Source organism: Malus sylvestris, chromosome 5 (genome assembly GCF_916048215.2).
Source record: "Malus sylvestris chromosome 5, drMalSylv7.2, whole genome shotgun sequence".
In the NCBI taxonomy this organism is placed as follows: domain Eukaryota; kingdom Viridiplantae; phylum Streptophyta; class Magnoliopsida; order Rosales; family Rosaceae; genus Malus; species Malus sylvestris.
The window spans coordinates 41,382,246-41,409,845 of record NC_062264.1 but is presented as its reverse complement, the minus strand read 5'-3'; the positions used below and the strand labels follow the sequence as shown (position 1 = coordinate 41,409,845).

The following is a 27,600-nucleotide window of genomic DNA, read 5'->3' as shown; positions in this document are numbered from 1 at the left end:
TGGTTAATTAAATTAAACTACCGTATTAAAATAAGGTTTTTGGACATGTTTTGAGTGCTACTTGTCGCCAAATGAATAAGCTTTCAGATTTCTTATCTTTATATAATCTCAATAATTTTTTTAATATGATTTTGAGTGACACGTGTTGCTAACGTGAGTAACTCTCTTTTCTTATCTTTATGTAATCTCAATAATTTTGTGGATATTATTTTCAAGCGACACATGTTGCTAAAGTAAGTAACTCTCCAGATTTCTTATCTTTGTTTATTCTTAATAATTTTTCAGATATGATTTCAAGTGTCACGTGTCAAGATGTAATTGGTTGTGCACAATTTTAGATAAGATTCGTATCTACGCGGCACTTCTTATTTTCAGCTTTCAATGTTGTAGGAATGGTGTAGGTATTTATAGGGAAAAAAGTTATAATTTTTTTGTTTTTAAAATTCGTCCAATAAAAAAATCAAATTCCAATAGTAACCTAACGGCAGCATGACGTTAGCGAGCTGGCGTCATGTTAACGCCAGGTAGGAGTTGACATTTAAATGGGCTGAGCTGAAGGGCTGGCTGGCTAGCTAGAAATGGCCTACCTGCTGGCCTGATTTGGGGGTTTGGGTCCGATGAAATCCACAAACCCTTTAACCTAGCCTTCGATTGAAGGCGATTTTCGTATCATTCTGAACTATTTTTAGTTCTGTAATCCTTTATTGGATGGATTGGAGATGGTCCTAGAGTCCCGCGGCGAAACATATAAAAAGGATCAGAGAATTTTCCCGAATGTTATCGAAACGCAAGTGTTTCACATTTCGCACAAGAAACGCCGAGAGAGAAAGAAAAGAGGGAGATCAATAAACTCCTCAGCAAACCCTAACAATGGTGGTCGAAGACGCACCCAAGACTTCAGCTTCCGAAGATCAGGCCAAGACCGAGGCGAACCCTACAACGAGGGAGGACGACGACGAGCCCGAAGAAGGAGAGATCGTCGGCGACCAAGATTCGGCGTCTTCGAAGCCGTCGAAAGGAATAGCGCCGCAGTCACTCCCTCTGGAGCACTCCTGGACCTTCTGGTTCGATAGCCCCGCCGCCAAGTCCGCCAAGTCCAAGCAGGAGGATTGGGGCAGCTCCATCCGCCCGATCTACACCTTCTCTACCGTCGAGGAGTTCTGGAGGTTAATTTCTTTCATTTCCTCTGTTTTTGGGTTTAATTTTGTTTGGTTGGTAGGAAAACTGATAGAAGATTGAATCTTTTGCGTTTGTTATGTGCTTGCTTTAGTTTGTGATAAAACAAATTTGGCGATTTTTTGTAAAGGAAATGGATTTGGTTTCGTATCGATTGTAAACCTAGAAATTGGAAACTATGGAACTAACGGGACTGCTCTGTGATTCAGAGTGATAATTTGCTTCCCCACCGTTAAAGTTTGAGATTTTGGTTTCTTTTGTTTTCCTACATTTTCTTAGTGCCCCCAATGTTTTCGTTTCTTTTCCTATGTTTTCTGTAAATTTGTTACTCGGTTCTGTTTGAGATAAATGTTTTGGGTTGTTTGTGTCGATTTTGGTTGCTTGTGTCTCTTCTGTAGCCTCCTTGATTGATTTAGCAACGATGAATGCTGCCAGAATTAGTGAGATTGTAAAGTAGTTAGCCTAGAAATCTTGTGTTGAATCTGGCGTTGCATTTGTCTCTTGATTTCCTGTTATACTGGGACTTTAGAGGTTCCCCGATTACTCCTGATCTGGATTTATAGTCATATTTCATCGGGTTCACTCCTAGTTGATTAGGGAATTGAATGTGTCTATTTCTACATCCACGTGTTGATTTCACACGGCGTTGAAATAATTGCTAGAAGCGGTTTACGTAGATCTTTGGGGTGATTCGAAATGTATCAGTGTAGATGTTTGCAATCCAAGTAATGTTATTTAAGCCAGCACGGTAGTATTTCTGTTGTGGGATTTGAGGTAATAAACCGCTTGTATAGCAAACTCTTTGGTTCCTTTTTCATAAGGACATCTAAATCCAAAATATTATGTAAAAAAACTGTATGTAATGAGAATTACTTGCATGTCTGCCTCTGTTCCTCTTTCTTTATAGGGACTCAAATTTGCTCATAATATTTGTTTTGCATTCAGCATTTACAACAATATACATCATCCGAGCAAGTTGAATGTAGGGACGGATTTCCATTGTTTCAAATACAAAATTGAGCCAAAGTGGGAGGATCCTGTTTGTGCTAATGGAGGAAAGTGGACTGTCACTTATCCTAAAGGGAAATCTGATACCTCTTGGTTGTATACGGTATGGTCTAAACTGAAAGTGGTATTTGAGGGTGAATTGATATGTGTATATTTGTGTGCGTGCGTGCGTGTGTGTGTGTGTGTGTGGGCCTCTAATTGTTGTATTTTCTGGTATCAGTTGCTAGCAATAATTGGAGAACAGTTTGATCATGGCGATGAAATCTGTGGAGCAGTTGTCAATGTCAGACCTAGGCAAGAAAAAATATCTCTTTGGACCAAGAATGCAGCAAATGAAGCTGCTCAGGTAATTGCTGATTGACTCCCTATATGTTGTGTATTGCACGAAGGCACATTACATACATAAAAGTTGAAAATTATAAAACTTTTGTATCATTACATTTGATAGAATTTCACACATCACATTTATGGGTTTGTTGCTTTAGCAGAAGGAAAGATTTCCTGTTTATTTATAGCATAGGATTTTTTTTGTTCGTGTTGCTTTAGTCCTCCCGGCTGCTAGGAAGAAAGAAAGAATTATTCGTAAAGTTGATCAATCTATGTTTCTTCCTGTCCCTAAATCTGTCAAGACCCTCGGCAATTCAACTGCTTTCCTCTTTAGTCAAATATAAGGTCTTTTATAAAACAAGAAGGTGGCCACTTGGCTGCTAGGGCCAAATGGTTTATAGGAATCTATTTTGTACATAACTTAAATTTGTTGAGCCGGACTTATAGCCTACTCCAAACACCGAGCGTGGAAACAGGCCCTTTCTTTGAGAATATGGCAGTCAAATTACGTGCACTTATTGTATTTATAGCTATGAGTTGCATTATGGTAAAGAAAGTTGCAATGATGTCTCATAGCCACTTTCTTGCTGCAGCTGAGCATTGGGAAACAATGGAAGGGGTTTCTGGATTACAATGAAACTATTGGATACATATTTCATGTAAGGATGTTGTTTCTTACGTATATTATTCGTTATTCTATTCCGTTTCGTGTCATGTTGGGGGCCTCGTAAATAAGTAACACCCTTTATGCTCTGGTTTTTGCAGGAGGATGCGATGAGACAGGAGAGAGGTGCCAAGAATAAATACGTAGCCTGATGTGTATAGTACTGTTCTTTGGTAGTCCTCGGTGCTTTCCAAACTGCAACAGCATTCTATACTCGCATGCAGAGTAACTTCTGACTAACGTTTGCTCTCTTCGGGCTGTTCACGCAAGTTATAATTGTTCACTTCTTGATGCATGTAGCCGTAGCGCATGTATTTGCTGGCGCGGATCGATCTTTGATATGATTTTAATCTTACTTCTCACACATCAACCATTTCAATTTTAAAAGTGAATTAGATGTTGCAGGTTGCACGTGCCTTGTAGCTCAATTGGTGACTTAAGAGCATACGCTTATGCACTTGAGCTCTCATGTTTAAATCTTCCTTTTTGTAGTTTAGATGAATTTAGTGTAGATTATCTTATCATTTGTAAAAAAAATTATATGTTGTCGGTTACGTATAAGAATCATATTTTGTCATATTTAAGCCTAAAACATGCACAACCATATTGGGTGACGTGGTGACGTGAGCGCATGTGGATAACATCTGATAATGTACGAGAAGTAGAAGTTTCATCGTCAAACTAATTGGCAATAGGAGAACTAACCCACCCCTTATAAGCACATGCAAATTTCTTTAAATCTCCGATGTGGGATTCACACTACCAACTCAAATCACACACTCAACTTGCAAGGAAAATAAATCTGAAAATTAACTGTCTACAAGCTCATGATTCTGTACAACCCTAGTTCAGACATTTGATAAGAAATTTATCCCTGAGAAGATATATACTGCACTAATTGCATGTACCTGTATAAATAGAAATACTAGCACCATATCAAACATGATGAAATTTCAAACCCAGGTGTGCAGAAAACACTCATTGAACACATTGCCAAGATAGGGTTAGCGGATATTGCACATGATGTTGGATATTGTACAAAAATACAATAAAGAAACTGAATATTGCAAGTTTGCAACGACGTCGAATATTCACCTCTGGTTTTCCCAGGAGTTGTGGATTTGTTTTTTTAGCTCTTTCATTCTTCTGTTTCTTCGAAACAAGTTGGCAACTTTGGCATCTCCCTTGGCGCTGTAAAAAAAATAAGGCCATGCAATATAAACTTGGACATATATAGATGTAACTCACAAAAGGGGATACTCTCAACAGCATGAATTGACATTAATATTTTTATTTACAGGTGGGTGAGAAATTATGCAGGTGATAATAACAAATTGTTTGTACCATACTTGACCAATCCCAAAACTACCAAGCACCGGTCAACGTTATACCGTCAAGGACCCAGAAGAGTTTCCTTCCAACCAGGAAGCCAATCACAGAGCAACACGTTTCAACACCAAGGGACCAATCACAGGGCGACATGTGTCAACATCAAAGGCCAATCACAGCATGACACATGTCAAGGCCAGAACAAAGCTAGAAACTCTCTTATATAAAATGAGATCATTCTCCCACAATAATCCCTAATGTCATTTGTACTAAATCATTCACTAGTACTCACAAAAAGAGAGCTTAAACCTATGTACTTGTGTAAACCCTAATAAGAACTCTTCTACTCCATGGATGTAGCCAATCTGGATAAACCACGTACATCTTCTATTTGCTTTCCTGTCTCTATCCATTTACATACTTATCCACATTAGTGACCGGAGCAATCTAGCGAATGTCACAAACTTAACACTTTCTGTTGTACCAAAGTCCTCACTGATTTTGTGCATCAACATTTGGCGCCGTTTGTGGGAACGACACTTATTCCTACTCTCTTCAGCTTTGTCAAGCTGGTTTCCACCATTTTTACACTCTCTATTGACCAGGCATCCCTCTCCAACATGGGGAACAGAGGAAGCCACGGCACACAGTATGATACTCATCTTGCACCTAGTGCGAAGCAACAAAAGAAGGAATGAAATAAGCTCGTTCTTCAAGCTAAAGTCGATGAGCTGGAGGCTCAAAACAACAAGATAGCAATAAAGAATGAGTTCCTCCAAGAACAATATGAAAAGCTCTTCGAAACGTTCCACGAAACTAGGTGTACTCAAACACGAGAGCTTGTTGCCCCTGTGGACATCAACCATCATTTGGGTGCCCCCTAACACGAAGGGTCACCTTCCTTCGACATAGGTATCCCTAATGAGGAGCGAGCTAATCATCAAAACATTGATCAACATGAGACTTCTCTCAACCCAACTGCTTCGACCTGAAGCATGAGAAGTTAAGGAAGACTCCTCCTTGCAGAAGGGAACCCCCATATGGTTAACCCCTATCAACAAGTGGGAAGTGGAAGTCAAGTTCTACCAAGTGAGGAGATCTTGGCCCTTCAGACACCCACTGCATCATCTTCTGCCTCATTTAGCTACTCGCTAAGTCACCAAACGTATTTCACTCTTGGTAATAGGAATGATTTTTACTCTCAGCAAGCCTATTACAACAAGCGGGATAAAAGTTCGTATCAAGACAATCAGGGGTGAACGTACCATCGACTATTATGACTATGAGGCCAAGCTTCACTCTTTCAAAGTGGAGGACTAGGTACTAAAGGAAATGCTATTATAAGAAGGCATACATATTACAAATGTTTTTACTCTCAACCGCTTGAGATCTTTTGTCACACAAGCCATTCGGTAAATATTTAAAGAAGAAGGAATTCAGACAACTTCTTCTGAGTCTTTTGCATTCCTAGCACTGGAACACTTGGTCTACGCTGACCTACCCCTATACTCCAACTCAAAGCTTCAACATGCGTACTTTGACATAAAGTATATGATATTAAGTGTTACAACCAACATGGTTCACATATCGAAAGCATGGATCCCTTCATGCATAACAAAACATTCATAAGCGTCACTCATGTCAATCAACATAAATATCATACATTCTAACACATTCATACATAAACATCATACATTCCAACACATTCATACATAAACATCATACATTCCAACACATCCACACATAAGGCAACTGTGCTTCGAAAGGGTTCAACATACTTTGTGTCATTCGACACTGGCTACAATGTGCCTTGACACCTTGCCCTTATTCTCACCAACCAGGTGATGAAATGTAAAGAATGAACTCATCTTTATGCCACCAACCAGGTGATGAAATGTACAACCCGTACTCTCTTTCATGCCACCAACCAGGTGATGAAATGTACAACTCGTATTCTAATATCATTTGGCAGCTTGCCACTCATGCCACTAACCAGGTGATGAAATGTACAACTCGTATTCTAATATCATTTGGCAGCTTGCCACTCATGCCACTAACCAGGTGATGAAATGTACAACCCATACTTTCCTTCATGCCACCAACCAGGTGAAAAAGGAACTCATATTTGTGCCACCAACCAGGTGATGAAATGTATAACCCGTACTCTAATATCATTTGGCAACTTGCCACTCATGCCACCAACCAAGTGAAGAAGGAACTCATCTTCGTGCCACCAACCAGGTGATGAAATGTGATGAAAGGTGATGAAGGATCTCACATTCATACCACCAACCAAGTGATGAAAGCAACTCACCATTCATTCCACCAACCAGAAGACAAGTGGTACAACTTGTACATGTGAACTCTTAGCATTAACAAATAATAAAAAAACCCTTAAACTTTACAACTCAACTAGGGGAACACTTATGCCTAACAAGAGTTATAGTCACCAACAAAGTCTTATTACAAGCCAACAACGGCTTCAGTGCATGGTATACGAAGATTAAGCTCTTCAGCCCTCTTACATCTGCTTCAGACATTTCTCCTCTGCAACAATGCAAACACTACAACTCGTAGAAAGCTTCACACACTCTTGATCACAACCATTCGAAGCAAATTCAATTTATATAGTTCATTCAAACCTTCGACTACTGTAAGGTGTGACTTACATCACAATCTTTTGCTCAATAATGTCGAAGCAAAATATGTATATGTTGTCTCTCCCACATTTTCAATAACTTCAACAATTGGAAGGCAACTACAATTGGAGCTTCAAATTGGGAAATTGGGAAATTCAACAACTTCAACAAATGGAGGGCAACTACAATTCTTAAAAGCTTCACACACTCTTGATCAAGATAGTGTGAAGCAAAATCAATTCATGGTACCCAACACACCTTCAACCTCAAAGCTTCACCTATAAAGCTTCACCACAAAAGCTTCAACACAAAAGCTTCAACAAATGGAGGGCAACTACAATTCTAAAAAACTTCACACACTTTTGATCAAGATAGTGTGAAGCAAAATCAATTCATAGTACCCAACAAAGCTTCAACCTCAAAACTTCACCTACAAAATCTTCACCACAAAAGCTTCAACAAATGGAGGGCAACTACAATTCTCAAAAGCTTCACACACTCTTGATCAAGATAGTGTGAAGCAAAATCAATTCATGGTACCCAACAAAAGCTTCAACTCCAAAGCTTCACCTACAAAGCTTCCACTCCAAAGCTTCACCTACAAAAGCTTCAACTCCAAAGCTTCACCTACAAAGTTTCATCTACAAAAATTTCACCTACAAAAGCTTCACCTACAAAAACTTCAACTCCAAAGCTTCACTCACAAAGCTTCACCTACAAAGCTTCACCTACAAAAGTTTCACCTACAAAAGCTTCACCTACAAAAGTTTCAACTCCAAAACTTCACATACAAAGCTTCACCTACAAAGCTTCAACACAAAAGCTTCACCTACAAAGCTTCACCTTCAAAACTTCACCTACAAACGTTTCAACACAAAAACTTCACCTACAAAACTTCAACACCAAAGCTTCACCTACAAAACTTCAACTCCAAAGCTTCACCTACAAAGTTTCAACTCCAAAGCTTCACCTACAAAAACTTCAACTTCAAAGTTTCACCTACAAAAGCTTTAACTCCAAATCTTCACCTACAAAATCTTCACCTACAAAAGCTTCAACACAAAAGCTTCACCTACAAAAGCTTCACCTTCAAAGCTTCACCTACAAAGCTTCAACACAAAAGCTTCACCTACAAAGCTTCACCTACAAAGCTTCAACTACAAATGCCAAAAGCTTCACATTCTTGATCAAGATAGTGTGAAGCAAAATCAATTCATGGTACCCAACAAAACTTCAACCTCAAAGCTTCACCTACAAAGCTTCAACACTAAAGCTTCACCTACAAAGCTTCACCTATAAAGGCCTAGGCCTCATCTTCTTTGGGCCTAACAACTTTCATAACAAATATATATGAATGAGGAGTTTTGGGCTACCACTTAAAAAGGAAAATGGTGAAATTTTATTACTTTGGAAACTTGACTACTAGCAAGACACATCCTTTATCAACTCCCTCGACCGGAGACGTGGGGGACTCCTACCATATGCTACTACACCTCGGTATTTGGAAGTTTCACGACTACTCAGGGACTTGAATTTTTCAAGTCTCCAACCGAAAAGTTTTCCTTACTCGGGAAATTAAGGGAGCATTACCTCAACCTACATACTTCACTCATAAAGTTTCAACATACAAGCTTCAACAAAAGAAAAAAATTCAAAGAACTTAATAAATGAGACCTTGGTGTATTTAACACAATATGTTGAAATGAAGTAAAGCTTATTTATTGATACCTCCGATAAGTTACAAATATGTACATATACATGAATCAAAATAAACAAACAAGATGGAGCCTTCACAAAGTTTGCTCAGGAGAAGTCTCAGAAGTCGGCAGAGCCCCAAAAAGAAGAGGCACCAGAGGGTGATCATTAGGAGTCTCAATACTGGGCAGAACCCCAGAAGGAGGAGGCACCGAAGGTTGATCATTTGGAGCTTCATTATGCGGTACAGCCCCAAAAGATGAAGGCAATAAATGCCTTTAGAACAAACCCACAAACCTCTGATGATTAAGTAAAATCTGACCATCAGATTCCTGCAGCTGGTCAAGCTTCATCTTCATGTTTGTAGCACAGTTATGTGCTAGCCTATACAACTGTTTATTCTCATGCTTGAGCCCTCTGATCTCTTGTTTGAGAATTATCAATTCAGCCGCCAATGATTCAACTTGGCGGGTTCGAGCAAATAGGCGTTAGGTCATATTAGACATAGAACCTGCACAATAAACACTGAGAGCAAGAGAATCCTTAACAGCCAACTCATCAGACCGTTTGGAAAGTAGTCTGTTATCTTTGGGAGTGAGAAGGTTCCTAACCACCACCGCAGCAATCATATCATTCTTCATCACAGAGTCCCCAACGGTAAGATGACCAGTAGGGGATAAGAAGGATGGGCGCCATATGTTGTCTTAAGGAGGCATGGCTGCCTTTTCACCAAAGTTCAAGTCAAAACGACCATCGGATGGGCCAGACATTTTCAGAAATGATGAAGGAGAAATGAGGTCCAATAAATCTGTGAAGTATAAAAATAAGGGGAAAATTCCTACAAGCAATAACTCTCTGAACGTACTTCTTGCACACAATTGGTGCCCTATAAAAGAAATGGCAACATGACCGTTAGTTCAAAAATCGAAGAGGCACCACTCTTCGGACTTCGAGAAATAGATTTTCCTGAGTAAAATTTGTCGACAATCTCCACACGTAACATCAGCTTCTCAGGTACCACAGATAAATTTGCCAAAGATCTCTGACAAAGTTTAGGCACATAAATTTTGAAGGTTCAGTTACCCCACTATTACCCACGTGGGTAAAGGAACAACATCACTGCTTGATAACTGGAAAGTCCCTATGTGTGTCAACCTTCGTGCTCAGTGGCAAAGTAGACTGGCAAAAATGCCCAACATTCACATTCGAGAAAACACTCCCAACAGGATTGCTTACTCAAAAATCGAAGAGACGCCGCTCTCCGAATCTCGAGAGCCAGACTCCCAACAGGATTACTTGCTCAAAAATTCGAAGAAGCATCGCTCTTCGAATCTCGAGAGCCAGACTCCCAACATGATTACTTGCTCAAAAATTCGAAGAGGAAACGCTCTTCGAATCTCGAGAACCAGACTCCCAACAGGATTACTTTCTAAAAAATCGAAGAAGCATCGCTCTCCAAATCTCGAAAGTCAAGACTCCCAATAGGATTGCTTTCTCAAAAATTGAAGAGGCACTGCTCTCCGAATCTCGAAAGCCAGACTCCCAACATGATTGCTTTCTCAAAAATTGAAAAGGCACTGTTCTCCGAATCTCGAGAGCCAGATCCCCGACAAGATTGCTTGTTCGAAAATCGAAGAGGCATCGCTCTCCAAACTTCGAGAGCCAGATTTCCTTGGATAAAACTTGTATGAAATCTTCACACGCAACATCAGCTTTTCAGATACCACAGACCACTTTTTCAAAGTGCTCTGACAAAGTTAAAACACGTGAATCTTGCAGCTCCCACTACATTGCTATGATCGAGAAGGGTAAAGGAACAGCGTTACTACGGGCTGTTAGGACAATTCCTATATATGTCGACCTTCATCTTCCACAGCCAGGCAGACCTGCAAATAAAAAAAATGTTTAACTTTTCTTCACATCCGAAAGAGCACTCTCAGCAGAGTCTCTCGAAATACTCAACTTCTTTTCCCCCCGATAATACCTCTGCAAACAAGCCACACCAGAGCAAGAACATCTCATATCATCAGGGTTAAAAGCAAGAGTATCCCATATCATGTTTTTCGCTGTCTTTTCCCTTGCCATTATTCTTACCTGCAAGACAAGGAGAAAGAGAACAATCAGTCAGCACTTGGAATCAAGATTCCAGTTACGAACTTCTTGCCTAATTACTTACCTGGCATTGCTCTCGAGTACTTATCTTTAACATCTTATGCTTCTAGAAAAGATACCACATCTGCATGAAGAACAGATAGGATAAGTGAGAAGAATACAAGGAAGCATGTGGAGACAAGCGCAACATAACACGTGCTGATTCATCTATTACTTTGTCAACAACAAAAATATCCCATATCATCAAGATCGAACACACTCTTGATTTGATAGACTTGTTTGACCTTCAAATTCTTGAGTCGGCATTATACTCTGGAGGAAACTAGAAAACCTTCCAGCCTAGTTCAAGAATAAGCCTGTGGAAAGTTACTTCTTCAAAAGCAAAAATATCTCATATCATCTCTTCTCTATGTCCTTTTCTTTGTCCTTATTGATGTCTACAGAACAAGGAGAATGAGAATAATCAACTGGAACACGAGATCAAACTTTCGATCTAAGACTGACTGCTTGAAACTCTAATTGCTTACTTTGTATGTCACCTCTTTCGACAGATCTCCTCGCTCAGAGACTTGGAGGACTACTACTATAGGGTTTGTATCGCGCTTGACCAAGCCCGAAACTACAAGTAAGCTTCAAGTGAAATTGATACATTACATTACCTTGTGCATCTCCATCGGTTAAAGATACCATCCCTGGATTGAGGAAAAGTATTTACAGAGAAGATGCCACATCTACTTATGAGACAAATAAGGCAAGTGAAAACGATACCACACTTCAGTACTTAGAAGTTTCGTTATTACTCAGCGGCTTGGATCTTGCAAGTCCCAAACCGAGGAGCTTCCCTCACTTGGGAACTTAGGGGAGCACTGTTTGTACCATACTTGACCAATCCCGAAACTACCAAGCACCGGTCAACGTTATACCGTTAAGGACCCAGAAGAGTTTTCCTCCAACCAGAAGGCCAATCACAGCGCAACACGTTTCAACACCAAGGGGCCAATCACAGAGCGACACGTGTCAACATCAAAGGTCAATCACAGCATGACATGTGTCAAGGCCATAACAAAGCTAGAAACTCTCTTCTATAAAAGGAGATCATTCTTCCACAATAATCCCTAATGTCATTTGTACTAAATCATTCACTAGTACTCACAAAATGAGAGCTTGAACCTATGTATTTGTGTAAACCCTAATGAGAACTCCTCTACTCCGTGGACATAGCCAATCTGGGTGAACCACGTACATCTTGTGTTTGTTTCCCTATCTCTATTCATGTACATACTTATCCACACTAGTGACCGGAGCAATCTAGCGAATGTCAAAAACCAAACACTTTCTGTTGTACCAAAGTCCTCATTGATTTTGTGCATCAACACAAACTAAGAACACTCTTATGAAATCGTACCAAACTCATCCTAACTCGATCGAAAACATGATTCATGTCAAGTTGGAATTCAAAAACTTTACTTCTTCAAGAATTATTTCGTTTTGTAAGACATAACTGTGTATAAATAAAACTTAATCAGGGAATTTTATAAGATATAAAACGATATATAACACAATAATCATCACTTTATTAAAACAACCACACATTTTATTTCCTTTCTCACTTTTACTATATAGGATACACAACATACCAAATAGAAGCTAGCTTTCTTGCTGCTATATACAAGGAACGCCTTATTTCATAGGAGTATGATTCATTCCCAGTTTCCAGAATCCACACATTTGGAAAAGCCTATGCATATACAGTATATATATATATATATATATATGCACAACTTTAATTATTGTCACACCATATAGTACTATATATCCTGATTAACGGCTCATTGATCGAATAAACGATCGATCAGTCTTTAATCAAGCATTTTAGAATTTCATTTGCTCCAAGTACGATTTCCCGTCAAGCCTACGGCGGGAGAAGAAATCGTTGACGTACTTTTCCATCCCAACCCTTTGGAACAGTGGTGGGTTTTCTGGGGTTATCAAGCTTCTGAGTGGCCCAATCTCTGCCTCAAATTTAGGGCTGAAGAACATCGCAACCGACACCCTTTCTTTCTCTGAATTCACCATTGCCCTGTGTTCAATGCTTTTGTAAACTCCGTTGCTCAGCATCTGCAAATGTAATATAAAATTTCCTTAATATTGGTATGTCCCCATAAATGCCATGATCTAAGGTATAGTATTACCATATAAATACACATATAATAAAATGAATGAATTGATTTGACTCTTTACATATAAGAGATCATTCATTCTCCAATGACAATGTGAAACGATTACTCGTTATCATTGCAAGAACAAGGACTCAAGCTGTGATGTGAAGCCAAGTGTTGTCCTAATATGATAGATTCAAGTTTTTAATTTATTGTTAAATGATCGAATTCAACAGTCTCAACCCATTAACATTGAAGTGATACTAGAAAGATCGTTTACTTAAACCATATTTTGTAGATCACATGATGTGGAAGAATGAATCTAATTATCAACCGTCACATCATGTGATTCACAAAATATGATCTAAAAACATAATCTCCTTAGCATTTTTCTTAATACTAACCAATTTTCCACAGCGTTGTTTGTTCATTCTTCTTACATTAACCAATTTTCTACAGCGTTGTTTGTTCATCCTACAGCCCAATCCAATAATACTGACAAAGCAATACGCACCGTTTCACTTAAGTAGTATTAGTTGCCTGTCCCGCACACTAATAGTGAGGCATAAATTAGTATTAATTTTCTAATTTATGCCTCAATTTCACTAATGTTGTTTATTATTTATATATTTAGTGTCACCTATTTAATCGTTAAATTTGCTCTAACAGTTAAATCATTGAAATCAAATGCGACAGTTAATTATTGTCCGCACCTAGTGCTTCTACAGTACTGAACAATTTCATTTCAAATATTCCCACATACTAATATATAGAGATTCGAAATCCCACGTTTGCTAACCTAGTAGTCTTTTTCTCTTTCATTTATTATCTTTTTTTTTTCTACGTTATGGTCGAATATAGCCCAGAAAAGAAGTGCGAGGAAAGAAGTATATACAGGACAAACCTCAAAGATGTCCCCGACATTCACCACAAAGGCATCTTTTTGGAAGTTGACAGGCATCCAAGCCCCGTCTTTTTTAATTTGGAGACCGTCAACTCCATTAAGCTGGTTGAGGATGGTGATCCCAGATGCATCTGAGTGAGGTGAGAGCCCTACAACCAGCTCTGGTTGTGGACATGGAGGATAGTATGTCATTCTCACTGATTGCATCCCGTCTGTATCAAACAACTCCTCTATCTCTCTCATATCTGTCTTCAGAGCTTTCACCATAAACCCAAGAAGTCTCATGGCAAGTTGGTCCAATTCCATAAAGTATGACTCCAAGGTATTCCTAGCATATACCAAGAAAACATGTCAAATTCAATAAAAATTTAGAAAAACTGGGTGCATGTGTGTTTGAATGCGTAAGAGAACAATTGTATACAAGTTTAGGTGCCATTTCATAATCATTTTCATTTAAGTTTTCAGCTTTTGTTTCATTTTGTTATCAAATGGGCTCTTAAGATTTATGAGAGAGAGGACCTGATGGATGAAGGGAGCTCTGCGAAGAGGTACGGCTTTCTTCGATGAATAGGGTTGGTTATCATATAGAACCTATCACCCCAGTCAAGCTTTTGGTCTTTGGTCTTGGCTATGTTTCCATAGCCTTCAACATCACCTGACCTTATTGCATATTTCATTTTCTCTTCCAAGGGAAGCTTAAAGAATACTTCAATCTCTTGTTCCAGATTCTCTAACAGCATAGGGTTAACTCCATGGTTCACCAACTGCAAGAAAAAAAAAAAACAGGACAACATCAAGGTTATGAGTTTTCTCCAACTTTAGTTTGATAAATTATGTAGACATATATATAATAAATTAAAATTCGTTTTCACAATAACAAAAAATTAATCTAGAAATTAGAAATAGAAAGAAAAATAATTAAAGCCCTATAAAACATGACAACATATCTAACTAGCTATGATAACTATGAAATCTTAATTCCATTTTATTAGTTCATCGGATATTAAATTCATGAAAACCTACTATAGCTTGTCTTGATGAGAAGATATATAATATTTAAGTGGAGTACTAGTGTCTATGTTAAGAAAAAGTATTTAAGTCCAAGAAATTTGAAAGATCAATATTAGACCTGAAAAATGCCCCAATCTTTGCAAGCTGAGTGCAGTTTCTCCAGTTGATTTGCAAAGTCTGAGGTTTCTCCCTTAACTAATTTAGTCATGTCAATGGTAGGGATAGAACGGAAGGTGCCCTTATTATCATCAGAGAGTTCAGATGGAGTTGGTTCTTGTTGCAAACGAACGTAACATTGTGGGACTGAAGTTAAGGGCTCTTTGGCGGTCTCTATGACGCTGAGTAGCGAATTAGAGCTCCCAGAACCTGCTGGGAGCTGCGATAGTGATGCCATTTCTTATTTCTTATTAATGAGCTCAAGTGTATATACACCACAAAGTTATGGGTGTTTATATAGGCTAAAACGTGTGGGCAAAAACTGCAAATATTGAGGGAGAAAAACCTTGATATCAAATTATTAAAAAACTAGGGCATAGTTGTGTAATTAATGTGTTGTTCCCTTTACTTGGTCCAAATAAGTGGGAGTTTTTCGGCGAATGCTTCTATCTGAAGTTTTCTGCAAGACCGACGTCGTTAATTTACGCCTTTCATGCATGTCGTTATTTTACTACTGATACCTGAAGCAATACACATATATAGTAACTTTTCCCTGGAGATTTTACCAATTTGGAAAAGTAATTAATAACTAGATCTTAATCTTGTGATATGAGAAGTCTCAAATTCAAATTTATTATCTCTCTGTTGGTCAGAAAACATATATACATTTGCTAGTTTTTCGATGAGTAAATAGATCGAACTGATGACTTATCGTCAATTGGAGATGAATCAGTGTCTACATCTTTTATGTTATCTATAAAAATTAACCTGAAAAGAAACATCCCATATATATTGCCTGCATATCTGTTGTAAGTTCCCCCGGGAAGTGAGTTCAACCATACAAAATACACATGCATTGTTGTTAACTATTAGTACCCAGATAGATAATCCGTTAAGAATTAAATTCACAGTTGTGAGTCGTTATTAGAAATCAAAATTAGCTTTGGTTTTAAGATTAAGAACCAAACAAAATCCAGGTGTTTATTTTCAGTCTTTATTTTATAATTTATATGTGCGAGTGAATAGAGGAGTTTATTTTCAATGCATATTGCGCCCCCATATAATTTGTGGATTGATCTCTGAGCTGATAGATTGAACAGTGATTATCAATCACTGTACATATAATTTAAGGTGGCAGCTGATAGATTGAACAGTGATTGATAATCTCTCCCAGATGCATGTTGCAGGCTTGAGCCCATTTAATTTAAGGAAAACTAATGAAAAGGGTTTGAAAACTTTGAGTTTTAATGATAAGGACAAAATAAAGGGTAAAGTGAATAGTACCATGATTGACTTTTTAGTGTAAAAATGTGGTTTTTCGTTAAAGTGAACAGTACCGAGAGTTTTTCGTTAAAGTTTCCTTTAATTTATAATATGTACCATGCATTAACTATATAGGTGACTCTTGACTAAATTAGCATAATGTTTCAATCAATATATATATATATAGGTTTAGCTATACTGATCGGTAAGTACTAATGAGTCATGAAACAAACTTTATTATCAGTTCTCTCTGCTCTTGGCTCCCTTATCTTTTTGCAATACATCTAGAAAATTAAAACAAAACGCTAAGGAAAAAATCAAATGGTTTATGCTGTGAACATCAAGTTAGATGATTGTATATGTCTAAGTTTAATGAGAATTTGTATTTCTTAGAAATTCAAACATATTCCATTTTCTTATTTTTGGAATTTGGATCGGGTGGAAAGGGGAAATTACGCTCAGGCTTAGTGAAAAAAAAGCCATATTGTATGAAAGGATGCAAACACAAATTTACTTTATTTATAAAAAAATATTCCAAATGTGCTTAAGATCTTCTGATTATGGATTTATGTAGGTACGTATGTGCATATATACAATGTACTTATAGTAATATACTTATGTACACGTATTTATTTCTCTCCTACCTACTTTCCCACAACTAATTAAACATTACCCTACTCGAAAAAATAATTAGGTGAATGCATGTCCTTGTCCCCGATAAGAATTTAACCCACATGTTAATCAATACTTGAACACTAATCCAATCATCAATTTTTATGTCAGTTAGTTTACAAAATTTGGTCTACAAGTTTAGTTTCCTTATCATTCCACATGATGTAATAATACGTGTAATTTTTTTCTACATATCATTGTTTAACTGACACATAATACTACTCTGATACTTACGTTATGTAAGTTTTTCTTTTCTCTTGCGTAAAGGGAGATGTTCAATTTTTTTATGGTAAATTAATATTTCGCCAAATATCTGAGTTTAATAGAAATAACACTTTCATTAAGAGATGACAATCTAATTTTCTATAGTAAACAACCCCACAATTTTGTTCTCTTTTTAAACATTGCAAGGTTGCGTAATGGGTGCCCAATGGATGTCATTTTCACCTAAAGCTTGCTACTTACGGAATGAATTATTCAATCCATATAGAACAAAAACCTGCTTAATTATCCTTTTTTTTTTTGTATAAATTGATGGAGGCAGATTGTCTGCCCTCCTGTTTGGATGGTCTTCTCATCCTCTCCTATTTTGTGCGATCACGATTAAACCATGTCAACATTTTATATTAATTTTTTTATAGAGATAATAAGACAAAATACAATAAAAATATAAAATGTTGATGTGACTTAACCGTGACCGTACAAACAAAAAGGGATGAAAATGGCACCCGGGCAGACAATCTGCTTCCTAAATTGATACCTGTAATCTGACTTGACCTTTTATGTACTTAAAAAACGTGCTTAATTATCAATTTTTTTGGGTATAAAAATTGATACCTGTAATCTGACTTGACCTTTTCGTACTAAAAAAAACGTGCTTAATTATCTATTGTTTTCGGTATAAATTGATACCTGTAATCTGACTTGACCTTTTACGTACTAAAAAAAACGTGCTTAATTATCTATGATTTTCGGTATAAATTGAGGACCTTTTATGTACTAAAAAAAACGTGCTTAATTATCAATTTTTTTGGGTATAAATTGATACCTGTAATCCGACTTGACCTTTTATGTACTATGTAACTGGAAATGGATACACGTTGTCTGACTTATGGAGTATTTATTAGTTGTTTAGTAGCTTAAGAGCACGTTTCTGATTAGGACGAGCCAATTTGTGGGGAGTAGAATTCTCTTTTCTTTTTTTTTTCTCTCATTTCCTCTTCTTTTATTTGAATAGTCACATTTAAATTACGTCAATATTTTATATTAATTTTTTTATAAAAAAAAGACAAAATAAAGACTGTAAGAGTAAGAGATGGAAAGAGATGAAAAGAGGAAATGAGAGAATTCGAATCTAATTTGTGGTGCAATACTATCTTGATTGGGCAGACATATTCAAGTGATCACTTAATTAAATGATGGGACAATCGTCATCAGTGATGGAAAATTTTCACCACGCCCACGTTATTATGTGGTACTGTAGCAGCAGCTCGCAGTTTTGAGTGGTGATATTCATCACTAAAAGTTTGACACGTGTACAACTAAAACAAATTAGCTTCTGCTGTTAACGTCCAGTTACATACTAAAGACAGTGTTAAATTATTCTGACAATGGTAAAGACTCAAATCGCTAAGGGTTTGTTTGGAATCCTATTTGAAATTTTCTATCATTTTTCAAAACAATTTTCTTTAAGACAAAAAACTTGATTGGTTTGCGATTTAAAAATTTTAAATCGTACAACTTATAAACAAAGAGATCTAAAAAGAGAGGGTCGGAGGAGAGAATGGGAAAGAAAGTAAGAGATGATTAAAGGAAAGAAAAAGAAGAGAAATGATTGGACGAAAAAGAGAGGAAGCTGAGTAAGTGAGAGAAAGAACCAAGAGAATGAAGAGAGTGGATTGGAAGAGACGAAAAAGGTCAAAAAAAAAAAAGGAGAGATAAAGAAGAAAATAGAGATTTGAGTGAGAGAGAGGAGGAGGGAAAAAAATAAATGAGTTTAAGTTAAAAAACTTTAAAAACTAACTTTTATGTTTTTAAAGAATAGACTATATTTTTTAGTTAGTCTTTAGTTCAGTTTTTTAAAATAATCATACCAAACAAGTTTTTAAAGCCTAAAACTTGAAATTATTTTTGAGTTTAAAAAGTTGAATTCAAGTAAAGTACCAAATAGGCCTTAAGTATTCTCTGTTTTTTTAATCTGCAATTAGTGTTCATTTATATATAATAATAACAATAAGAAATCATTGCGACAGACATGGCCACCGCCGCACTTGATTTCAATTTTGTGAGCAACGCTTGAAGATGGGAGAAAATCTATCTAATTGAAAATGGAGGTGGCGGAGGAGAGATTTTTCAGTGTAATTGATACACGAGATGGTACAATACGTGTCATTATATAAATTGTAGGATATGCGTGCTAAAAAGTTAATAACTTAAAAAAAAATTCTCATGACTTTTATTATACTTTTATTATAACACATAGTATACTACTTATATTTCAGTCACAATAAAAAAAAATTCGTGGCGAAGGAAGTTATTGGAAGCTAACCTGCCGCTTGTAAATCTGGGTGCAGCGTGTTTGTTGTATTAAAAGGTGCTGTCTGTGTAATTATCCGCTGATAAAATTCACGAAATTCCTATCTTTTTGTTCTTTTGTCTTGGTTTGGTATCAGAGCCTTTGGGGCTCCACAACTTTTATCGATCTAGTTTCCTACTTAAACAAACAGCCTTCGTTGAGAAACTAATTCATCGTTCTTGATCCTTTTCAATACCAAGCAGTACTAGTGCGCAACCAATTCAACCATAAACCCTAATTTCACTCTCTCGTCCTTATTTGTAATCGCATGGAGTTGCTTGAACCAGGCAGGGTGGTTTGTAATTGTAATTGGGCATTAACGGTAGAAGTTGATGTATTTTAGTTGTACACGTGTCAAATCTCTAGTGGATCAGTAACAGCACTCGACGCTGCTAGCTGGCAGTGCTACAGTATCACCAAATAATTTATCTGCCTGAAGGCTATGCATGCATGGGTATATATAACTTACATACGTACATGTAGAAATATATGTAGCATGGGAATCTGGGATGCATGATATGGACTCTGTATTGAAAAATCAGCTATTCATGCCCTGTTTTTCAAAACAGCACATATATACATACATATACATGCCATGTTTCTGTTGGGCCATCATACATGAGGGACAACGAACGGGCGGCTTTGATTTCTTCCTTGCACACTCTGGTACAAAGAAAAGGATTGGACTGAAAATTTTGTACATAAAGAAGAGTTCTCTCTTTCTTCATTTAAGTAAGATAGTTTATCGAAAAACATCCGTCCAAATACGCTATTTTGAAAGCCGGTCACTTGCGGCTATGAAACTTTCCTCACTCTAGAAGCTTTCACCAAAGGCACCATGATTGCTTCCCTTGGAGCTTTCAGCCTCGTTTTGCCTTTGTTTTTCTTTTGTCTTTTGAATTGTTATTGTTATTATCTTTATGATCATGAGTAATGCTATACTTAGCAAATTTTTTGTACTACGTTTGTATCACATTTTTAGTAGTGGTAGGGCCTATCAACACATGTGGATCATATCTTTATTAGAAAGATAATACAAATGTGGCATGAAAAATGTAGTAAGATTTGCATTTTTGATATCTAAATAAGTGCTCTTTAAAATGGCCATATTTCAATTTCCCAACACAGACCCTTGTGTTTTTTTTTATAAAAATAATTAACACGTTATTTTTAGTCTCGTATACACTCTTTTTTTAATTTTAGCCTTTGATTTTGTTTGACTTATTCAATCTAATGACTAAAAAGAAAGAAGAATGTGTGAGAAGCTCTAAGTACACTTTTTTCCCCACCCTTTATGATTTGTTTACTCAAACTTAGACCACATTAGTTTTTTTTTTTTTGGACTAACTATATTATCTACACTAAAGAGAGGGGATGGACTCACCCTCATAATGAGCTAGCAATAACATGGTTCAAATTCGTCTATGGTGAGAATTAAACCTAAGATCTTCCACTTATAAGTGAAGATGAATACTACTATACCATAATACTAATTGACAAAACCACTTTAGTTTTAAAGAAAGAATATATTAGTAGACGAAAAAGTTCAAGTAGAAATAAAGACACAAAAGTACACATTTTGAATTAAAGTTATTATTTTTATGACTTTTTTCTTACAATAATGGAGACATAAGTCGAGTAGAGGTTGACGAGTAATTTGAATCAGGAGAAATGCTAAAGACATTATTTTAAAGTAAAACTCTTTATGGATTCTGTCACTTTATAATTTTGACACATTATTTTATAATATTGATACGAGAATTGTGCTACAAAATAGAGATGACAGAGAGTCAATAAATAATCTCACTTTTGAGAGAGTCTCCTTAACATTTATGACATAACTAGTCTTTAACTTGTGACCTTTGCTCGTTGACTAGTTTTAATTTGTGATCTTCATTAAAATATAAATTTATATTATTTTTAGAAAAATGCTAAGTAGACTTTTTTAAAGTTGGACTCTCTCAAAGTGAAACTTTTCTCTATCTTATTTTTTGACATAATATTTTATAATATTAGCATCAAAATTGTGCAAAAATATAAAGTGACAAAAAATTTATAAAGGGTTCTACTTCCAAAAAGTCTCTCTAGAATTTCTGTTATTTTTAACACATGTTGGTTGTGAACTAATTGACGACCACAAATTGGGATGGCTCAACTTGTGAATAAGACTACTCAAATTTTCAATTAGAAGAATTTTCAATTTTTTACCTTTCTGAAGAGACAGATGTTGAATGACTGAAAGTCACAACTCAGTCACATCTCTTGAAGATAAAGACATGATTGAAAAGAAAAATATTTTCATTGTGTCTGAAAAATTATTTTAAAGTAAAACTCTTTATGGATTCTGTCACTTTATAATTTTGACACATTATTTTATAATGTTGATACGAGAATTGTGCCACAAAATAGAGATGACAGAGAGTCGATAAATAATCTCACTTTTGAGAGAGTCTCCTTAACATTTATGACATAACTAGTCTTTAACTTGTGACCTTTGCTCGTTGACTAGTTTTAATTTGTGATCTTCATTAAAATATAAATTTATATTATTTTTAGAAAAATGCTAAGTAGACTTTTTTAAAGTTAGACTCTCTCAAAGTGAAACTTTTCTCTATCTTATTTTTTGACATAAAATTTTATAATATTAACATCAAAATTGTGCAAAAATATAAAGTGACAAAAAAATTATAAAGGGTTCTACTTCCAAAAAGTCTCTCTAGAATTTCTGTTATTTTTAACACATGTTGGTTGTGAACTAATTGACGACCACAAATTGGGATGGCTCAACTTGTGAATAAGACTACTCAAATTTTCAATTAGAAGAATTTTCAATTTTTTACCTTTCTGAAGAGACAGATGTTGAATGACTGAAAGTCACAACTCAGTCACATCTCTTGAAGATAAAGACATGATTGAAAAGAAAAATATTTTCCTTGTGTCTGAAGTACGAATGGTACAGTACGTGTTATTATATAAGGAAATAGAGTTTTTATTTTTTAAGTTGTGAATTTTTTAACATTATCTTACCACTCATATAATGACACTTGATATACTACTCCGTGTTCAAATAATTTGAAAAATCTCTTGGTTGAATGGCTCTAGAATACAATAATAGAATTAAAAAAAGGAAAAATCTTGTCGAGGCACACATGATGGGGTCCCACATGGTTTTCGATTGGATATTAATAGTAGGCAATTGTTATATGCATTTTAAAAATCTAGTTTGCACTCTAAACTTTTTATAATTGAAAATAATATAATTGTGAAGAGTGTAGTATGAGATTTTTATAGTGTTAATAACATTTCTAATATATTAATGTAGTTAAAGAACTTGGTTTATAATTCTGATGTGGCCGTGGTTAGTAATTATGGGGGAATGTTATGCTTAGATCTGTTATCGTAAAGGGCATGCATTCGTAGAATGCACTTTAGTTAATAAGCATAGTGTATGTTACAATTGTTTTTGTTATAAACTTAAGAATGTAGTAAATTTTTTTTCAAAAAAGAAAAAGAAAAAGAAAAAAGAATGTAGTAAATTTTTTTATTAAAATTTCATGTACTTGCTGAAAAATTAATTGAAAGTGCATTTAAAAGGGTCATCTAACCTGCGTTTGTCTATAAAACAGTTTTATGACATGAAAAATTTTATGTTCTTCTAAACGTAGTTAGAGAGCATTTAGCAAGAGATCTTTGGACTCATATGCATAAAAGAAACATTTACAAATACCAACTATGGAATAGAACTAGTAATGGTTAAACAAATAATAAATCGTGTATCATAAACAACAATTTAGTGCACCTTAATTGTCTGCCCAATTAAAATACGTCACCTTAATCTAAATGTTCACATCTTCCTAGACTTTTTGTATGAATATTCCATGTATACAAAAGCAAGAATTGACCTCCCTTAACAAGAACTAAGACTAATTTTGTAGAGGTCTGAAGACCTCGTGGTAGCAGAACCACCAATTCCATATTGCATCTCGAGCCTGAAAAACAGAACTTTGAATTATTCAACCTTTCGTCCCTGCTGTAATTCCTTACAACTTAAACCATGTCAAGTGGAAAATTGACAGCTTGATCCTGACAATCAAATACGTAATGATTGGACTGAATTTGAATCACTTAAAATTACTGTATTTTTTCTTTCTCCACTTGATTTGTTACATAGAGCTTCAACTTAGCGAATTAGCAAACCATTTAGACCTAGTTTGGGAGTGCGGTGCTTAAAAAAAAAGCTGTGGGGGTTTTAGGTGTTTGGTAAACTGAAAAAAAATGGCTTATTTTGGAAGCTGCTGTGAGAATAAGCTGAAATCAAAGGAAAAAGCTGAAGCTGCTTTTTGCAGCTTTGGAAAGCTGGCTTTTTTTTCAAAGCACACGGAGCTACAGTGCTTCTTTAATGAAAATACCTACTATTAGACTGTTTTTTTTTTTCCAAAAGCACTTTTACAAAAAAGTTTACCAAACACTCTGCTGATTTATTTCACAGCCGCTTATTCTCACAGCACAGCCGCTTATTCTCACAGCAACTTTTTTTCAAAGCACATCAATACCAAACCAGCCCTTAGTGTTAGCTCAATTAATTAAGAGCCTTTGCAACCCAGGTTGTAATCAAAAGTATGAAGCTTTGATATTGGAAAGTGAACGTACTATTTATCATTACACAAGAGAATTTGCATAGTTGATCGCATGTACTAAGACCGCTTTAGTTTTTTTTTTTTTTTACTAATGATATTATCTACACTAAAGAGAGCGGGTAGATTTAGCTTCATAATGGACTAGCAATAACATGATTCAAATTCACTTATGGTGAGAATCGAACCTAATACTTTTTACTTACAAGTGAAAATGAATATCACTAAACCGTAATACTAAGTGACAAAAACATTTTAATTTTAAGAAAGAATTTATTATTAGACGAAAAAAGTTCAAGTACAAATAAAGACAAAAATGTATGTGTTTTGAAATAAAATTATTATTTTATGACTTTTTTCTTATAATAATGGAGACATAAGTCAGAGGAGGTTGACGAGTAATCATAACTAGGAGAAATACTAAATAAACCATCTCAAAGTAAAACTTTATGTCCTCTGTCACTTTATATTTTTGACACATTATTTTATAATGTTAGTACGATAATTGTGCCACAAAAATAAGATGACAGAGAGTTCATAAAAAATCTTACTTTTGAGAAAGTCTCATTTGCATTTATGGCAGAACTAGTCTTTAACTCGTGATCTTTGCTCATTGACTAGTTTTAATTTGTGATCTTCATTAAGATATAAATTTGTTATTATTTTTAGAGAAATGCTAAGTAGACTCTTTTAAAGTTGAACTCTTTCAAAGTGAAACACTCCGTCACCTTTTTTTTTTTTGGCATAACATTTTATAATGTTGGCACTAAAATTATGTCAAAAACATAAAATGGCGAAAAATTTATAACGAGTTCTACTTTGAAATAGTCTATATAGGATTTCTGTTATTTTTAACACATGTTGGTTGTGAACTAATTGACGACCACAAGTTGGGATCGCTCAACTTTTGAATAAGACTACTCAAATTTTCAATTAGAAGAATTTTCAAATTTTGAGCTTTCTGAAGTGACAGATTTTGTTGAATGGCTGAAAGTCACAACTCATTCACATCTCTAGAAGATAAAAGACATGGTTGAATGGACAAATATTTTCATTGTGTCTGAAATACGGATAATACAGTACGTGTTATTATGTAAGGAAACGGAGTTTTTATTTTTTAAGTTGTGAATTTTTTAGCACTATCTCACCACTCGTATAATGACAATTGGTATACTATTCCGTGTTCAAATACTTTGAAAAATCTCTTAGTTGAATGGCTCAAGAATATAATAATAGAATTAAAAAAGGAAAAATCTTGTCGAGGCACACATGATGGGGTCCCACATGGTTTTGGATGGGATATTAATAATAGGAAATTGTTATATGTGTTGCAGTTTTATTGGATTATGAATGTGATTGTGTAAATCATAGTATATCTTGAAATATCTCTTATATTCATATTAGGAGTTGATTACCTATTAAGAGTTGTAATTCTAAAAGGGTAAGAAATTAACATTTCCTAATACTATAAATAAAGGCACAATGCGGTGAAATAGAACACATATCACAATTACACATCTTTCTTCTCTCTCTATGCTGCACTCTCTCCCTCTCTCTATGGCCTCCATGATTGTTTAGTAAATTATGCCTACAACATGTTATCAGCACGCTCTTGATGTTGTGCTAAAGAGAGTTTATTTTTCCATCAGGGAGTATTACATTTTAATCATTAATTTTTTATGATTAATTCTTTTATTAAATTAATCTACATACTATTGATTCAATTTAATTTTGGAAGTTTTAACGAAAAACCCACGGTACTGTTCATTTTAATGAAAAACCACATTTTTATACTAAAAAGTCAATCATGGTACTATTTACTTTACCCTTTATTTTGTCACTATCGTTAAAACTCAAAGTTTTCAAGTCATTTTCATTAATTTTCCTTTTAATTTTTCTGTGTTGGACTTGATACAACGCATTGGAGATGCAATTCCGGCTTTCCGAGATGGATATTCTACAAATTCAAGGGTTTTTGTTGTCTTTTGCCAATTAGGTACGTTTAAATAAAGTAAGATATTTGAAACGACTTTGAAGCATGAAAATATTCCCCATGATGCATGAACCCCCTACATTTATATATTATATATATATGTATATATTGTATATATGTTCATATATTTTGTCAATATATATACTTGTTCATGCAATACGCAATTATAAATCGCTATGTGGAATTTGTGAGTCAAAGAATCGAAAGAAAATAGAAGCACTTTTGGGTTTTTTCAAAAGAAAATTAATGAAAATTGATTGTAAACTTTGAGTTTTAACGACAATGACAAAATAAAGGGTAAAGCGAATAATACCAAGATTGACTTTTTAGTGTAAAAATGTAGTTTTTCGTTAAAGTGAACAGTACCGAGAGCTTTTCGTTAAATTTCTCTTTTTCCAAACCCTAGAATTTGAAAAAAACAAAAACAAAAAACAAAATTTTGGGGAAAATTGCGATTGAGCCGCAGCTCCCAGCCGCGCCAAGCCTGCAGCTTGAGCCAGTGACACAGACGACTTCTGTCCTGCATCAGCAGCCTCTGTTTGGGCTTGCTGCTCTTGTATTGGACATTGCCTGAGTCTTTCATGCTGGGCTTCATGCCCGCATCTCATCCCAAGATGCCAACGTCGCTGGGCTTCTCGCGCAAAACCAAATCCAGCATATGCTGGGCTTATACGGAGCCTCGGCCCACCAACCAGTGGCCCGACTCCAACAGCCTTCTGTGATGCTGGGCCCCCTCTCTTCCCCTTGGCCCACTTCCCTGATGCAATTGCAGCTTTCTTACTTGCAATGGGCTGCCATGATCCTCACGGCCCAAATATATTTTTAGGGCCCGTTCTAACGAATTTGAGATGCCCTTCACCCAAGATATAATTGTTCACTTCTTGATGCATGTAGCCGTAGCACATGTATTTGCTGGCGCGGATCGATCTTTGATATGATTTTAATCTTACTTCTCACCAATTGTGCAACATGCATTCCATGTCTTGTGTTATTTATAAGAAAAACAAGTGGCATCATTGAATTGGGGCAATTTTGAAGTCGATAGAATAATTTAATCCCACACATCAACTATTTCAATTTTAAAAGTGAATTAGATGTTGTAGGTTGCACGTGCTTTGTAGCTCAATTGGTGACATAAGAGCATACGCTTATGCACTTGAGGTCTCATGTTTAAATCTTCTTTTTTGTAGTTTAGATGAATTTAGTGTAGATTATCTTATCATTTGTAAAAAAAAATTATATGTTGTAGGTTACGTATAAGAATCATATTTTGTCATATTTAA

At 35.7% G+C, this 27,600-nt stretch overlaps 2 protein-coding genes and 1 long non-coding RNA gene across 3 annotated transcripts; 1 reads left to right on the top strand and 2 right to left on the bottom strand.

Moving 5' to 3' along the window:
• The first annotated feature begins 616 nt into the window (after positions 1 to 616).
• On the top strand, positions 617 to 3,752 carry LOC126624138 (eukaryotic translation initiation factor 4E-1). Its single transcript, XM_050293156.1, has 5 exons — positions 617 to 1,166; positions 2,122 to 2,287; positions 2,405 to 2,530; positions 3,105 to 3,170; positions 3,277 to 3,752. The coding sequence occupies exons 1-5, from the start codon at positions 871 to 873 to the stop codon at positions 3,325 to 3,327; spliced, it is 705 nt and encodes a 234-aa protein (XP_050149113.1). The 5' UTR covers positions 617 to 870; the 3' UTR covers positions 3,328 to 3,752.
• On the bottom strand, positions 3,277 to 27,600 carry LOC126624139 (uncharacterized). Its single transcript, XR_007623992.1, has 2 exons — positions 27,268 to 27,600; positions 3,277 to 3,530 (listed from the first exon to the last, which is right to left on the bottom strand). It is a non-coding gene; the product is annotated as an uncharacterized LOC126624139 (long non-coding RNA).
• Positions 12,540 to 15,424, bottom strand: LOC126624136 (probable 2-oxoglutarate/Fe(II)-dependent dioxygenase). Its single transcript, XM_050293154.1, has 4 exons — positions 15,143 to 15,424; positions 14,533 to 14,777; positions 14,014 to 14,341; positions 12,540 to 13,068 (listed from the first exon to the last, which is right to left on the bottom strand). The coding sequence occupies exons 1-4, from the start codon at positions 15,416 to 15,418 to the stop codon at positions 12,823 to 12,825; spliced, it is 1,095 nt and encodes a 364-aa protein (XP_050149111.1). The 5' UTR covers positions 15,419 to 15,424; the 3' UTR covers positions 12,540 to 12,822.

What these genes read in the sequence shown, in the direction of transcription:
- LOC126624138 (XM_050293156.1), top strand. Translation starts at nt 871, where the DNA reads ATGGTGGTCGAAGACGCACCCAAGACTTCAGCTTCCGAAGATCAGGCC. An exon ending in ATACCTCTTGGTTGTATACG is followed by an intron (nt 2,288 to 2,404) that starts GTATGGTCTAAA and finishes TTCTGGTATCAG; the next exon opens with TTGCTAGCAATAATTGGAGA. An exon ending in CAGCAAATGAAGCTGCTCAG is followed by an intron (nt 2,531 to 3,104) that starts GTAATTGCTGAT and finishes TTCTTGCTGCAG; the next exon opens with CTGAGCATTGGGAAACAATG.
- LOC126624136 (XM_050293154.1), bottom strand. Translation starts at nt 15,418, where the DNA reads ATGGCATCACTATCGCAGCTCCCAGCAGGTTCTGGGAGCTCTAATTCG. An exon ending in GAGCTCCCTTCATCCATCAG is followed by an intron (nt 14,342 to 14,532) that starts GTCCTCTCTCTC and finishes GGTATATGCTAG; the next exon opens with GAATACCTTGGAGTCATACT. An exon ending in ATGTCGGGGACATCTTTGAG is followed by an intron (nt 13,069 to 14,013) that starts GTTTGTCCTGTA and finishes TTACATTTGCAG; the next exon opens with ATGCTGAGCAACGGAGTTTA.